This window comes from Pleurodeles waltl, chromosome 2_2 (assembly GCF_031143425.1).
Source record: "Pleurodeles waltl isolate 20211129_DDA chromosome 2_2, aPleWal1.hap1.20221129, whole genome shotgun sequence".
NCBI lineage: Eukaryota > Metazoa > Chordata > Amphibia > Caudata > Salamandridae > Pleurodeles > Pleurodeles waltl.
The window spans coordinates 640,235,026-640,250,876 of NC_090439.1; the positions used below are offsets into that span (position 1 = coordinate 640,235,026).

Here is a 15,851-nt window from a genome sequence, read left to right on the forward strand (position 1 = left end):
TATCTATAGTTTGCTTTGTTTTTCATCAATATCACATGTAAAAAGAGTATATGCTGCATTATTTAGCATGAGTGAGTGAGATATTAGTACAACCTACACCGCCCTCACAGCTGCTCCGTTATTAAGCAGAAAGCCAACTGCCAAAGGAGAGGAGCTGCGTTGTGCTGCAATGCCAAAAGCATGCCTAGTGTTGGTTTTCGTGGACTATGTTTTGAGATTTGTTGCGTGTTCTTCTGTTACTTTGCCATGTGTATCACACGTCACGCATAGCTGTGGAGTATCTTTGAAATGGAGGCCACTTTATGTGCTCTCCATTGGCTCCCAACATCAAAGCTTTTTCACTTTCAAGTGTCTGTATAGAAAACCGTTTGTTTTAGGTAAATATCTATAGTTGGCTTTGTTTTTCATCAATATCACATGAAAAAAGAGTATATGCTGCATTATTTAGCATGAGTGAGTGAGATATTAGTACAACCTACACCGCCCTCACAGCTGCTCAGTTATTAAGCAGAAAGCCAACTGCATCGACTGCTCCTGTCGGTCCTTTTCCAGTCATGTACAGGCCAGGAATGTAGTGGGATGGGAGGGACTCTATTGGTCCTTAAGTACATAGCTACCATCCCATCCCATCCTATTCTATCCAGGGGTGAGACCAATTATTTTCAATGTGTACTACTGAACCATAAGCTACACCCTGATAACAAACACCCCTCTAGTATACCCTCTTGTATGTGTGACACTGCCACATGATTGATACTGCCCCTCGCCACCTATGTCTCACAACCAAAGGCCAACCATTCCCCTGATGCCTTCCTGGCATCACATTGTCCTTCTGGGACAATGGTTCCTAACCTTTTGATTTCTGTGGACCCCCACATTATCATTACTGGAACACGGGGATCCCCACTGAATCAGTATTGAAATCCGGGGTTCCCCCCATCCCACCAAGTCATTAATGGAAGCCCGGGACCATGGCCTATACATTGGCGATGATTTGAACCACAAAACAACACACAAAAAATACAGAGACAAGCATTTCATCAAACATATACACAAATGATAACACATTGTATTTAATTTGCAAACAAACATAAATAAAAACATGTTTTTTTTTACATTTTAATAAGAAGGTTGGAGCTTTTCTAAATGTAATAAAAGCCACACATCTCCCATACTGTACTCCGTTTGATGCACCTGCACTTGCCTCACGGAACAGTCTCAGGATACTACTTCAATTTTTTGCCTCCAATTTTCAATTCCTTGACATTTACAGTATTCTTTATATTTTTTAATTGTACATTCCGCCACTTTATTTATATACACTTATATAATCTGTTAATATTATTTAATTTTCTAAGCAGTCACGGATCCCCTGAGGAAGCTTTGCGGACCCCCATGGGTCCCTGGACCACAGGTTGGGAACCACTGTTCTGGGACATTAAAATTCTTCTGGTTATCAATGGGTAGCAGTGAGAGGTTGCTATTTCTGTTAGCCTATAGCAGAGCTGTATTGCCAGGAAACAAGCTGGTGTCAGGCGTGTGTACAATTTTATAAAAAATTTGACTCAGCCAGATTATTTAATCCTAAATTTAATGCAAATACCTTTAATTTTACACTCTATCTCTGGGCCAAACCTTATTGCCAGCGATGTTTAGAGCTTCATTTAGCATTTCAAAGAACAGACATCAGCCCCCAAAAATCAGACCCTCACCCTAAAGTTTAGAAATTACTAAATGCTGCCTCTTCCTGAACTTAAAATTTTCTGGGAGGTATTCAGTCTCCTCTTATTCTCTGTCATTCTGGTCAGTCTGTTACCAAATGAATGATGCTGTGAGAGTGAAGCATGATTGTGAGTCACGTTTCGTAGAGAAGGCTTGTTACTTGTGTGTGTGCATTGCCTCACTGGCCCAGTTATCAGTCATGGATATTACTGGTACTTCTATAATGTGCTTGGTTCCTGGCTTGCCTTTTCGGAAATTAGATAGTTATGGTGTGTGTGTAACTTTGATATGCGTTGTGTGAAGCTCATTCATTTGTGTCACATTTCAGTGACCTGTGGAACATATGCATTGTTATATAATAACTGGGTTAGCAAATGACATTTTCAAGTGACATAACAGGACTTGAATCATGAAATATGTACCTTTCTATTCAACAGCCGTCTCCCTGTAACCAATGCTTTTAAGGGGAAATTAAGTGTTTACAAATTCCTCTCACTTTGCAGTTAGAGAAAGAAAGATAAGTTAATTATGTGACAATCTTGCTGGGTACTTTTAGTGTGAAAGGAAAGTGTGTAGGTTCTCATTTGGTTGCAACACTTGCCAGAATGTAAATATCTGTAAATGTACAGTACACATTCGACAGCTGGAAAAGTAAAAATATCTCCCATACTTCTGTGTTTTGTGGCATAGGATAACTATGGGAATCTTTGCGAGCTACAACTTCATGTACATCCGAATCGATGTGTAACTCTAGAATCTGTCAGAGCACCTGGGCACATTATGACCTTTAACCCTGAAGGCAAGCCTGCGGAGGGTGCAGCAACTGGCTATGCGGGGATTTCCAAAGAATTTGTTGTCCATGTCAAGGTAAGATGGTTAGAACGGGTTTCATCTGCAAATAGTGAATGGTGTAGGTTGTCTCAGTAAAACAGAATGAACAGTGTAGATTGTTCTACCTGTTCGGTGAGATTGCTCTTTTTATGCCTCGTCTGCATAGCGCTTGCGCTATACTTGCAAACTCTCTTGTAAAGAAAAAATCTGTCTAAAAGGGGCTTTAAGCCCGCCCATTACTTATCATTGGTTGGTTTCCACATCACTCTCACTTCCTTGCCTCCTATTTGTCAGCGCCTCCTCCTCTCCTCCAATTTCCTCATGAGCTTGAGTCTTCATTTCTGCCAAGCAGCGTGGACCAAGTACACCTTCCTGTGGCCACTGTCTTTCCACTGGCCACAGGCTCTTGCAGATACTCTTTTTTATTACTTTTCCGCATGACCTCTAAAGAGTGCAGTCCCTCTCCTTCACCCCCACCCCATCTCCCCATGGTGTCAATTCCTCTTGCCCGCCATCCGATCTTATTAACCCACCCTCCTCCCACCATCCATTCTTTTAAAAACATCCCCCCTTCTCACGTCATCATTCTCTTTAACCAGTCCCGCTACTTTAGAGAGACATACGATATAATAGTATGTGAGGCATATAAGAGGTATCAGAACCTTTTTTTATAATGCTTCACACTGGAAAAATCCCACTTTATAAAAATTAAGATGCCAGCGAGGCTTTGGTTCAATGTAATTTAACATTCATATTCTTGCTTTATACCATTGATTAGGCACTGGAATTGCATTTCGTACAAGATTTGCCTTCTTGTTTGTCCCATGTGCGCTCTGGACACTTTGTTAATCTTTAGATGGCGTTTGGTCCTCACACAAGGCAGTGCTATGACATACTTGTTTTCCTTCTTGCTAAAAGTAAACCTGACATACACTCAACCAGAATGCATTTTGTCCTTTGTATGCTTTTAATGGACAAGCCCAGGTTCCAGGTTCATACGGTTGCTCCATAATAGTTCATGATGTTAATGGACTAGGCAGCACTGTCCTTTCCTTTTGCACTCCCTCTGGCATGTGTTCGTCTCTTCTGTATTACTTCACGCCTTAGGTGCCTCTCAGAAGCACTGAGTGGATAAGAGCCACCGTGAATTAAATTCTCAACAAACACCATCGTTGACGTCATAGCAGCATGGAGGAGCCTGCGCGGTACACGTAACTAATGGGACCATTGCACATGTCCCTGTATGCTGTTTCACTCACATCCTCGGACCTTTCTAATTATCCGTATATACATCAGTTATATATAACATTTCTTACTCAAAGGACTATATCAACACACACACAGACTCACAGACACTAATACTAATTACGCCAAACATGCTGTGTGTGTGTGTTGACTGGGAGAGTGAGACAGAAACGGAGAGGTTAGGGAGGAGAGAGACCTCATTCTATGCATCCCTATAGATGTGCTAATTAATTTATTCTCTGCAGCAGACGACTGCACCAGGCTCGATCTGTCCACATCCTAAATGTGCATTTTCTCTGCCTTTGTATAAGATAATTTTTAACTCGGTGTTGAGAACAGCGACCCTTTCTGCATGAGGAGTAAGTAAGAAAAGGTCCTGTTTCTACCTACACTCACTCCAGCAGCCTCTGTAGTCATCTAAGAGGGGTCACCACTGAGCCATTGCACACACAGGATCTCTGGGTATGTCTCTAATTGAACTGGTGGCAGCTGTTGTCTGTCTTTATTAGCACCAGTCACGTGCTCCTTTGTAGGAGACCGGGTGTGAGATTTGGGGACATATGTAACATGTCCCTGATTTAGTGTACCTGCATAGTCTTACCATGTTAGATGACAGAATAACTTAAAATAGGGGGTGGTGCAAACCTCTCCAGTGACCCAGAGAACATGGAAACAAAACAATTTAGGAACGAAGAGAACCCCGAAGACGGCCACAGTGTTCTTCTTGTACGACAGGAGATATTGCACAGTGCAGAAGTACGGCTGCTAATACGGCACCTTTGGGTCGAAAATTGCCTCAGGAACTGTGACCATGGGTGAGAGACAATAAAAATGACAAAACTAAGGTTCTCAGCAGCTGTTGGATGAGACTCTGCCCTAAAGCCTCCACCAGTGCTCACCGGTCGGACGTACTCCTGTACTCATGAGGATATAGAAACAAGATACAGAAACAAGCAGTGGCAATGCCAAAAGGTTTTGCCTACGCTCGAGCTAATGGCGTTGTCAATGTCATATTGCACAACAGCATGGGCTGCTGTGCAATATGCCTCAAAGTTAAAAGAAAGCACTATGACACGGCCAGAGTTGACCACGTCATAGCACTTTTTTTTTACTTTAAGCCATGTTGCACAACAGCCTGCGCAATATGTCTTAAAAACATTGACAAAGCCAGTAAATCTCGCATAGACGAAACCTGTTGGCTTTGTCAATGCTTGTCTCTAGTTGAAGTGATGGAGGCAGTTGCTCTGCACAATTTTCTTCCACTACGCTCTCTTCCTCCGTTCACCTCATTCAAGCATAATTATTACACAAACGTAAATTAAGGCATACAAGGAAGTATAACTTTTAGACTTACTTCATCCATTAATTTGGTACTTTGATGGGTGCATCTCCAAGGCTAATTGAAAAGCTGTGTTCTTATATTACATTCTGTCGTCGTTTTTATATATGATATAAAATGTTACTTCAGTTAATTCCCAAAGAGTGCATGACTCTGACATGGGAAGCATTTTTGAGATGGAAGATTTATTATTTGCAGGGGTTTCTAGCTACTTCCACTTAAATCCACAAGCATTTAGCCTTTTTCTGCAACTCGACTTTGAAGTGCACTAAATACAAGTGTTTATATACCTCCCACAGCTCTAATGTGTTTCTGTTAAATGGACTAAAGCATCTGCCATGAATGTATCGCTGTGGTTAAGTGATAGAGGCCCACTGAAGATCTGGAATATTGGTATTTACAGGAAGACATTGTTTTATTAGCTGGAGAAACAGTGAATATTCCTTGTGTGCCCGCAATGCTGTTAGGAGGAGGTATACAGAAAATGTTCCTTTCTTTTTCCTGAACGTTTTATGCCTTTCTGATTGACCGTGTAAGCGCATTGCATAACGAAAATACTACCCTCCAGCAAATTCAAAGTAAAATGAAAGTATTTTCAGCCAGACATAGAGGTGTATTTTTAAAACTCCATCGAATATTTGATCATTATCAAACTAGTTGCGTGAGATCTTGTTTTAAATCATATTATAATAATGGGTACAATTATAAATTTAATCCACTCATGTCTAATATTCTAATCTCAGCAATCCTGACAGAGAGACCAGGCACAATGGCTAGTTTATGCAAAGCACAGATTTTTTTGTATGCTGATTGCCCATACTCAGCATAAAAGCTCCCTCCCCTGACTCTTCCTCCTGTTTGTACTAAGCTTATGAATGGGGGGTGCAACAACAGGAGGGAGGAAAGGGATGTAGACTGGGGCAAGGAGGACCCTTAATCGAGGTAAAGAAGAGTCTCTCCTGCTAATCTGTTAGTCTGGGAGATTGCCTGGTGAATCCACCTACTCAAGGTTGATGTAGACACCTTTTTACTTTTTTTAAATTGACCCATAGCCAGTAAACAGTGCATCCGAGGTCCCTCAGCCTACTTGTATGTAGTCATTTCTGTTGTTGATCTTGATCTTGAGTAGTGGAAGGGTGAAATTTGATGGAGAACTCAGCTCAAGACCACAGGTCTGTACCCGAAAAGGACATTTCTCCTGAACGTTACCAGGAGGTATTCTTGAAATTAAGGATTTCTTGCTAGTGGAGTGTTTGAACGGCCTCCATATGTTCTTCTTTTGAATGCTTATTGGTAAATGTTGTCCTGTTCAAGGCCAAATAACTTCTGTCCAAGAAAAGGTAACTTAAATAGTAAGGACCTCTGGCTTGTATTTAAATTCCAAGACTTGATCCGCCTCCCAGCCACCAAAGTTCCTGCAGTGGAAGTAGATGCTTAAAGACGGTTGAACATTAAATCCAATAGGAATTGCGCTAGCACTCCATATTTGCTAGGATGGTCAATGGATCCTCATTCACTTGTAAACAGTCAAAGAGAGACATACACTCCTTTGGGAGGACCTGTATGGCATTGGCTAAACAACTGTTGCCTCTCATGGCACAACTTGAGGCTGCTTAAAACCTCTTCAAATCTGCTTCTACTTTTATTCTATAGCATAAGATAGAGATAATTCCTCTGAGGCCAAAGACAAAGATGAAGACAAAGAGGCCAGAATTGTGTTTACTTTGGGAGTTGGGGAAATGTTTTCGTTAAACTCATTAATCAAATAATTTTATTTAGAAACCCTGGAATTTACATGTTATCACCCTCCTTCCATCATTTCAGAATTAATGTCTTTATAACCTCATGAAGGAGACGTTTGTCAACATTTGAGGCATTTTATTGTCCATAAAACTCCTCCTTATCACAAGGTTTCAAAATATCCTGCAATTAAGATCCTTGTATATGCTATTCCTTTGGGTAAAAATCCTGGTCGTCATTGTTATCGGCCCTCAATCTTTTTGTGTGGGGTTCTTGAATTCTGTCACATTGTCCTTTTCCTCTGGATCTCACGCCGCCGAACAACAGGCCCACCTTCCGGCGTCACCAGCTCAGAAAGCTATTATAGCACAGAGTTATGGTGAAGCCAGTTGTGGGGGGGGAAGGAAATTAGGGTAGGGAACAGCAGGGAGAGAGATCTGAAAAGGAAAAATGGTTAAGCATGTATGTATATACTTGTTCATAACAGCATTAACATTCAATTATACATTTAGACAAAGGCATCTCCGTGAATGCAAGAGTTGAGACCCTTATCGAATAGACAAAGGCGTCTCCATGAATGCAAGTGTTGAGACCCTTATGGAATAAACAAAGGCGTCTCCGTGAATGCAAGAGTTGAGACCCTTATGGAATAGACAAAGGCATCTCCGTGAATGCAAGTGTTGAGACCCTTATAGAATAGACAAAGGCATCTCTGTGTGTGCAAGAGTTGAGACCCTTATGGAATAGACAAAGGCGTCTCCGTGGACGCAAGAGTGGAGACCATTATGGAATAGGCAAAGGCGTCTCCGTGTGTGCAAGAGTTGAGACCTTTATAGAATAGACAAAGGCGTCTCAGTGTGTGCAAGAGTTGAGACCCTTATGGTATAAACAAAGGCGTCTCCATGGATGCAAGTGTTGAGACCCTAATGGAATAGACAAAGGCGTCTCCATGTGTGCAAGAGTTAAGACCCTTATGGAATAGACAAAGGCGTCTCCCTGTGTGCAAGTGTTGAGACCCTTATGGAATAGACAAAGGCCTCTCCGTGAATGCAAGTGTTGAGACCCTTATGGAATAGACAAAGGCGTCTCCGTGGATGCAAGAGTTGGTAGAATCATGATACTTCAGGATGTCATGAGCATTCGACAAAACTGGCCGTGGCCCTTCTCTGAATCATGGAACAAGAACAATTGGTAAAATCATGATACTTCAGGATGTCATGAGCATTAAACAAAACTGGACGTGGCCCTTCCCTGAATCACGGAACAAGAACAATCAGCAAAATCATGATACCTCAGGATGTCATGAGCATTTAACAAAACTGGGCGTGGCCCTTTTCTGAATCACTGAACAAGAACAATCAGTAAAATCATGAAACTTCAGGATGTCATGAGCATTAAACAAAATTGGGTGTGGACCTTCTCTGAATCACAGAACAAGAACAATTAGTAAAATCATGATACTTCAGGATGTCATGAGCATTAAACAAAACTGAGAGTGGCCCTTCTCTGAATCACGGAACAAGAACAAACTGAGACCTCTGAACCTTCAGAAGGCAAGAGCTTGGACCAGGGACATACTGTGAACATCTATTATGGAACTATTATGCATTCATAAATATAAAACGTTTGGTCTTAGTCTAGAAATTTGCAAAGACTTAAATATGTATCTCACATATCATCAAAGACTTAAATATGTCTCTCAAATATCATGCTTCCAAAAACAATGAAACTATGATTTGCTTATCTTTGAGATGTTTTCACATTTGCCACCTAGGTCTGAAAGTTTTACTCATGTAAACTGAAGCGCCTTCATTATTGGACCAAGGGCGCTTTACTCATATGAACTGAAGCGCTTTGATTGCTGTGCGCAGGGCGATTTACTTCCAATGAACTTGAAGCGCTTTGAATGTCGTGCCAAGTGTGCTTTACTCCTGTGAACTGAAGCGCTTTGAATACCATGCCAATTGAGCTTTACTCCTGTGAACTGAAGTGCTTTGAATACCATGCCAAGTGCGCTTTACTCCTGTGAACTGAAGCGCTTTGAATACCATGCCAAGTGCGCTTTACTCCTGTGACTGAAGTGCTTTAAATGTCGTGCCAAGGGTGCTTTACTCCTGTGAACTGAAGCGCTTTGAATGCTGTGCCAAGGGCGCTTTACTCCTGTGAACTGAATTGCTTTAATTGCTGTGCCAAGGGCACTTTACTCCTGTGAACTGAAGCGCTTCGAATGTCGTGCCAAGTGCGCTTTACTCCTGTGAATTGAAGCGCTTTGAATACCATGCCAAGGGCACTTCACTCCTGTGAACTAAAGCGCTTTGAATAGCATGCCAAGTGCGCTTTACTCCTGTGAACTGAACCGCTTTGAATACCATGCCAAGTGCCCTTTACTCCTGAGAACTGAAGCGATTTAAATGTCATGCTCCGGGCGCTTTACCAGTGTGGCCTGAAACGCTTTGCTCGTTCTGCTAAGGGGCGCTTTACCTTTTGGAATTAACGACTTCCTTCAAACTTGGATTCAGCAGGGCCTTACCGCTACGAGTACGAACTACTAGTTTTTGAATGCACCATGGAAACAAGGATACTTCGGTTGGATGACACTCTGCCATTCAGGAAATCTGCTCTTCTCCAGAGAAATCCCCACGAGGTCTGGCTGCATCTAAGTCTTCAAAATAGTGAGCAACGTGCTTGGGTGTGGCTGGGCTTTATAGGCCTGCCACACCCCAAGATGGCTGCTGCCTCTAAAAACATAGAAATTGTAGTCCCTTCATGGAATAGCACTGATAAGTGCATCTTGTCCACCAATGTCCTGAACCTGCAGCTCTATGAGCTTTGCCCCAGGGCAGATGACATTGATGGTCACCTTTGGAGCAAGAGGGGATGGCAAGTGGTGCGCTGAAAGGACCGCAGAGCCACTCAGCGGAGTTTTGGGCGCAACCTGGACCGCGCATGGTTCTATTCCTGACAGCATTGCAGTTTCCACTGCCTCCTTAATTGGGTTTGTAGTTCTTTCCTAGAATGCTGCAGAATTTCTTCTTCCTCTTCCTTCTCCTGCACATTATGCTTCTTTGAATCAGCTTTCTTTGCCCCCACTATTGCAACAACAAACAGGAACTTCTTTAAGCGGTGCTCCATTTCTTGTTCTTTTGAGACTTAATTGCCAAAACATATCCCTGCTGGCTGTCCTGCCTGACATATGTTGAATGTGCACTGACCAGGGTACAGGAGGCCACCTACCTAGCTCCTCAGTGGCCGTGGCTGACTTGAAAAATTGTCTCCGCCTTAGCTCAGCACATGGGTGGGGAGTGCACAGGCGACCAGAGCATCCAACAAACCATGTTGTTCAGTGAAGTGGTAATTGATATTCCAAACAATCCATAAACAAGTTACAGCCTTTTAAAAAAACAGTGTGGTCTTGACGCCACAGTTCTGTTGTGAACAGAGACAAAAACAGGAGGAAGAGTGTGGGGAAGGACCTTTTATGCCACGTAACTGCAATGGACATAAAAACAATATGTGCTTTGCATAAAGTAACCGCTGTGTTGGGGTGCACCTCACATAGTCAAGAATGTGATGAGAAGGACAGTATGAGGGGTTAATGGAATATTTAATATGCAGAATCCACTTTAAAGCCCTTACTATTGTAAATAATGCTGCATGTAGCAAGCACCACATTATTTGAAAGCTCATCTTCAAGTGGATCAGCCTATAAGATTTCTACCAAAAAACATTAATGAATTAACATTTTGATTATTAGTATTATAGAAATGTTACTAGACTCGCTGGGAAGGAGTCTCCAGGATGACGAATTCAGGATGGTTCAATAGCCCCTAATTACACTAGTGGTGAATAATTTGCCCATAGAGAGACACAAGCAGCCCAGGTGCATCCATGCACTGCACAGGGTTGGTTTCCTTTTTAGGGACTCAAAGCCAGAATAACATTTATGTTGGTTTGGAGGGGCAAAAAAGACCAGTGAAATCAATCTCACAAGCAGAGTCCTTGAAGTAGGATGTGAAACTAAGAGTACCTAAAACCAACTCCTACAGAGTTTGGTAAAGCCAATTTGTAGTGAATATAGATGTGGCTTAATTAAGGGAAAGCATATGAGGCTCTTCACCAGTGTCATAAAAGAACTTTTCCCCTGTAAACAGCCAAATTTGAACCAACTCTTATGATTTCCATGCTGAGATGCAACAAAGCATTGTCACACTGGTTAAGCTGCACAGCAATGCTTTTTTTCTTTCCTTTAACAAATGTGATTCACAATGATGTGCCCCACTGTTAAGCCTTAGGACCTTGACAGGAAGTATTATAACATGTTTTCTAGGTGTCATAGTTCTCAGATTTTTGTTACCGGTCTCCGGGAGTGCCATGAAGTTAATTCTATTCACCGCCACCAAGGGACCATGACCTCTAATTGTAACAGACATCATAGCTACCCCTACTAAGGGTAAATGGGTAAAGAGAAGAGAGAAATACTGATGCGAGGCTTGTCACACTTCCTTAGGAGCTGTTTAGTCTGAAATGAAACAATGCCAAATTAGAAAAGAACCAGTGATATTTATATCATATGCTATGTTTTACCTAATTACCTCAAGTAATATGTCCTTTGCATCAGCCCTTTCATCTCTAAAACTTAGTACAGTTCTCTCAGTGGAAATATAAGGAAACAATGACCATTAGTTGTCCTCTTGAAAATCCTTGTGGTGTAGATTTTACATATGGCTTTTATGAAACTTGTTATTTCCTGTAATTCAACACTTATTAACACGTTGTATTGAGAAATCATGATATAAGATCTGTAAAGGGTTGGGGCACAAGTACATTTTGAGTCTCAACACGTTTGTTAGCTTTCCAGAATCCTTTAAAGGCATTCCCCTGGTTGGTTTAATAAGGTAGTCTGTGGGTGCGCACACTCTGAATTTTACAGCCCCCCAGCAGTGCAACAAATTAATTTTCAACCCAGTGCTTTACTTCAGAAAAGAAACATAGTTTAACCTAAACACTGAAACTGCGGTACTAGAGAGGAATGAATGCATGATACATTGTAAACATGTTGGTGCTTGGGTTACAGTATCTTGGATCCTGCCCGATCCATACTCTTTCCAATGTATCCCCTCTCGTGTGTCTGAGCAGGTCCTCCAATGATATAGATTGTTAATTAGACATATATGAATGTGCAGTTGCAGACCACCCCTGTTTAGTATGATTATATTGTTGTTCGTATAAAAGACTTTAGATTTTAACAATTTGTCAGTAGTGTACTAACATAGAGGTGGTAGGTCTTGCATGCACTCACTTCAAAGAATAGCCATACTACGATGGTCTAAGGCTGCACAGTTACAGATAAATGTTCACAGTACTGTAGATGATGGCAAACTATTAGGAAGTGAGCAAGCAGAGCCTTGCTGCTTTGTGGATCTGCAGAAAGAATGTTACAGGGCTCACTCATCACTGAAGGTTTTTACATGCATCATAAACACATTACCTTGTGTAATCCAAAATATATATGTCCAAGTGTCCTGTTGATGCACAAAACAGTTATCAACCCTCAAGTAGTGATGTTCATAAATTCCTCCTTTATTTCTTCACCAAAGCGGTGCGACAGGAACAAAACATTTCGGCTCATTCTTGAGCCTTGCTTAGGATTCAAAAGAGAGAGGAAATGTTAGCTCAGTGATCTAAAAAAACTCCTGTCATATGGTTAACAGTAAAAAATATCCAGCCCATGTTATGAAGTATTGCATTATTAAAAGTAGTACAGATGGTAGTTGCCAAGTGGCTGGAACAGTTGTAGGCAAGCAGCTGTAGCAATGATGAATAAGAAGGGACAGAAGGAGTGGGAAGAGTATCACGATTAAGGTCTACATTTCAGAGGCCAGGGCCTGAAGACCAAGAGATTGGTTGTGAAGAGTCATGTGACTCATGGCTGAAGGCACACTGAGGATGGGGTGCTGTGTTTATATGCATCATGCGCCTTTTGCTGGGTAACAACTTGCTGCATGGTATTTGTGGTGTAGGAAGCAAGCCAGATCATTTAAGGCAGTTTAAGTGTTAAATGGAAACATTATACTTTCTGTACATATTGTAAATATATCCTGATGTTTGTGATGTTAGACTATGAGCATATAATTGTTTCTTAAATGAGTTTTCAGACTAAAGTCAAACTGCTTGGGCAATAGTGAGATTTGATTGCACCTATTTGAAACTTTGCAGGACTTGTCATCTCCCCAGTCATTTATGCAATGGGTGGTATATAATTCAGACTTAACTATGCCTCATTGCTTTGCAAAAAGTGAATGAAGTAAGTTGCCCGAGACAAGACTAGCTTCAGACATCTTCTCCTAATAAAACTGCAAAATTCCACCTAACTTTGCAACGGGGCATGAATTAGAGGCCATCTGCCATTAAAACATTTCTGACAGGTGGAAGAGGATTTATCCATTGGCATAGACTCAAGAAATCTCAATGCAGTCACTAACAGCATTCTTACTACATAAACTTCCTGTTCCACTTCACTTGCACTTCTACGTGGGCTGGGTGTAGCCTGCATTCCCTGAGGAATCTCCTGGGGCAGAATGGGGAGGGAGGAGCTGACACTTACACCTGAAAGGGCTATGCCTGTCCCTACACAGTACAGTCTCCAACCCCTCGGTGTGTGTCTGGGGCAAGGCCTGGGCAAGGCAGAATCTTATGAACAACGAAGACTTTCCTTTGAAGTTTGCTTACTTCAAAGGAAGAAAGGGGTATGAGTAGTGGACCCAAAACTCCAGATTTTTGGAACACTTCTAGATCAATAGGAACCTCTGCCGAGGAGAAGAGCTGAAGAGGAGCTGGAGGAGGAGTTCTGCCCCTTTGCTCTGTGTGCTTTGCTGGGTTGCCTGCAGTTGCTGCTTCTTCCTTAGAGAGGGCAAAGACTGGACTTTGCAGTGTATCCTGCTTGATATGATTCTCCAAGGGCTTAGACTGAGCTTGCCCCCTGTTCTGCAGTTGCAGCGCCATCAAAGACTTCCTTTAGGAGCACCAGGACTCTCTTGCTGAGACTCCTACCCTGCCAAGTGGTGCCTAATCCAGTCCCTGGGCCCTTGAAAGGAGAAGACGGTGAAAACCCAAGAAGAACCAAGTGCACTGACTTTGGACCATGCCCGAACTGACGCCACTGCCGTATCCTGTGACGGCACCTGCAACTGAAGCGTGGTCCCCGCTGGAGTGTGACGACCTTGCAGGTCTAATGCTGCTGAGGCCTCACCGAAGTCCACGACTCTTTGAATTCTGAAGTGCTGTGTCCCCCATGTCCGTGACACCTGAGTCCGCCACGGTGCGTGCAGCCTCGTGGCATGACCACGACCCCGTGAGGTCACCATACCATGTCATGACCACTAGATATAGACCCTGACGGAAGTGCGAGGATCCAACACTTCGCACCCAGTCCACCTAACCTCCACAGCAAGGACCCGATGCCTCACACCGACACCTTGGCTTCTGTGCTCCGCAGCACTGGAATCGATGCTGCACTGGATCCATTAACACTTCGATCCCTGACTCCGTGCACAGACTTGTTTCCTCATTTTCACAAGGGACTGTACCTGGGGATCCATGCGACTCTGACCGGCACCACTGGCCTCAGATTATTGGGAACGACTCCGTCATGATGAAGTAATATCACCAAATTGAAGCATATGTGTTTCTAAGCACTAGATGGAAGCTTAATCTTTGAAAATTCACAACTTTGATTGTGTATGTTGGATTTTTCTTGTTTTGGTCTTGTTTAACTCAGACAAATATTGGCTATTTATCTAAACTGGTGTTGACTGAGTGTGTGGTGTCTTCACTGTGTTACTGTGTGTGTTGGTACAAATACCTTACATATTGCCTCTGAGATAAGCCTGACTGCTTGTGTCAAGCTACCAAGGGGGAGAGCTGAGGTTATCCTAAGTATGTATTCCCCTTACTCTGACTAGAGTTAGGGTCCCTGCTTGGACAGAGTGTAAACTGACTGCCAACCAGAGACCCCATTTCTAACAATAACAGTGGCAGATATATTTGGTACTATTTCAAGCACCCTTATAAAGCTGCTAATGTTAACTTCTTAAAGAGACACGTTTACTCTGTCTCCGATGTGACTGCTGATCTTCCTACTGGTTGTGATAGTTACACTGATCTGTGTGTCTGCTAACGAAGTAGGTAATGACAACGATTCTAAAGCTACAACCTGCCTTTAGTCAAACTTTGGCACCATTGTACGCCCAGCTGCCTCCTTGATTCCACATATTTATATTTTTCTAAAGTCATCCATTACCTTTCCCTACCAGTTCCCTTCACTCCCTTTCTTTTTGGACAAGTAACTTATTGTCTGTCATGAAGTGTCATGTAGATGACAATCAGAGTTTGACCCTTTCCTAATTTGGAATAATTATTGACTTATAATTATCTATATTGGATGCTTAATAAAATATATATTTTTTAAAAGGCACCTTCATGGTGTTGTGGATGCATTGAGGAAATATAGTGGTCTGGCTTCTAAAAAGGAGCACCTCCAAAACATCATTCCTACTTTCCCTCTGTGCTTCTGTTCAGCTTCAGTTCTCTGTCCTAGCAGCCCGTTCAAGCACTGTCTGCTCATACGACAAGAAAGATGCAGCAAGTATTCATACTGGAAAGACTTTTCTTGTCCCTATCATGGTAAGAGCTCCCCAGCTGCTCTGGAATCAAACCTTTCGGTGCTGGAATCCAACTTTTCTTGCTCAGGCTGTATCACCACTGGATCTAACCTTGTGATCTCAGTGACACATTTTTGCCAGCAGACTGTACAAATTGTTCACTTGGAGACAGCAGAGATCACACAACTAAAACTGTGATCATGTTGTCTTCTTTTTTAGTCAATGTTTTGGTGATCTACATTGCTGGCTAGGTGATGCTCTTCTTCCCACTGACGCTTTTCCTACCCACCATCTCTCAATTGTGATTCAAGGAG

General features: G+C 42.4%; 1 protein-coding gene across 2 annotated transcripts in view; it reads left to right on the forward strand.

Moving 5' to 3' along the window:
• The window catches only part of LOC138282511 (oxygen-regulated protein 1-like), an 896,912-nt gene that overhangs the window by 547,557 nt on the left and 333,504 nt on the right, over positions 1-15,851 (forward strand). For both annotated transcript variants that reach the window (XM_069220189.1, XM_069220190.1), the window contains exon 14: positions 2,413-2,589. In XM_069220189.1, the coding sequence (XP_069076290.1) occupies positions 2,413-2,589 (177 nt within the window). The remainder of the gene's footprint in view (positions 1-2,412; positions 2,590-15,851) is intronic.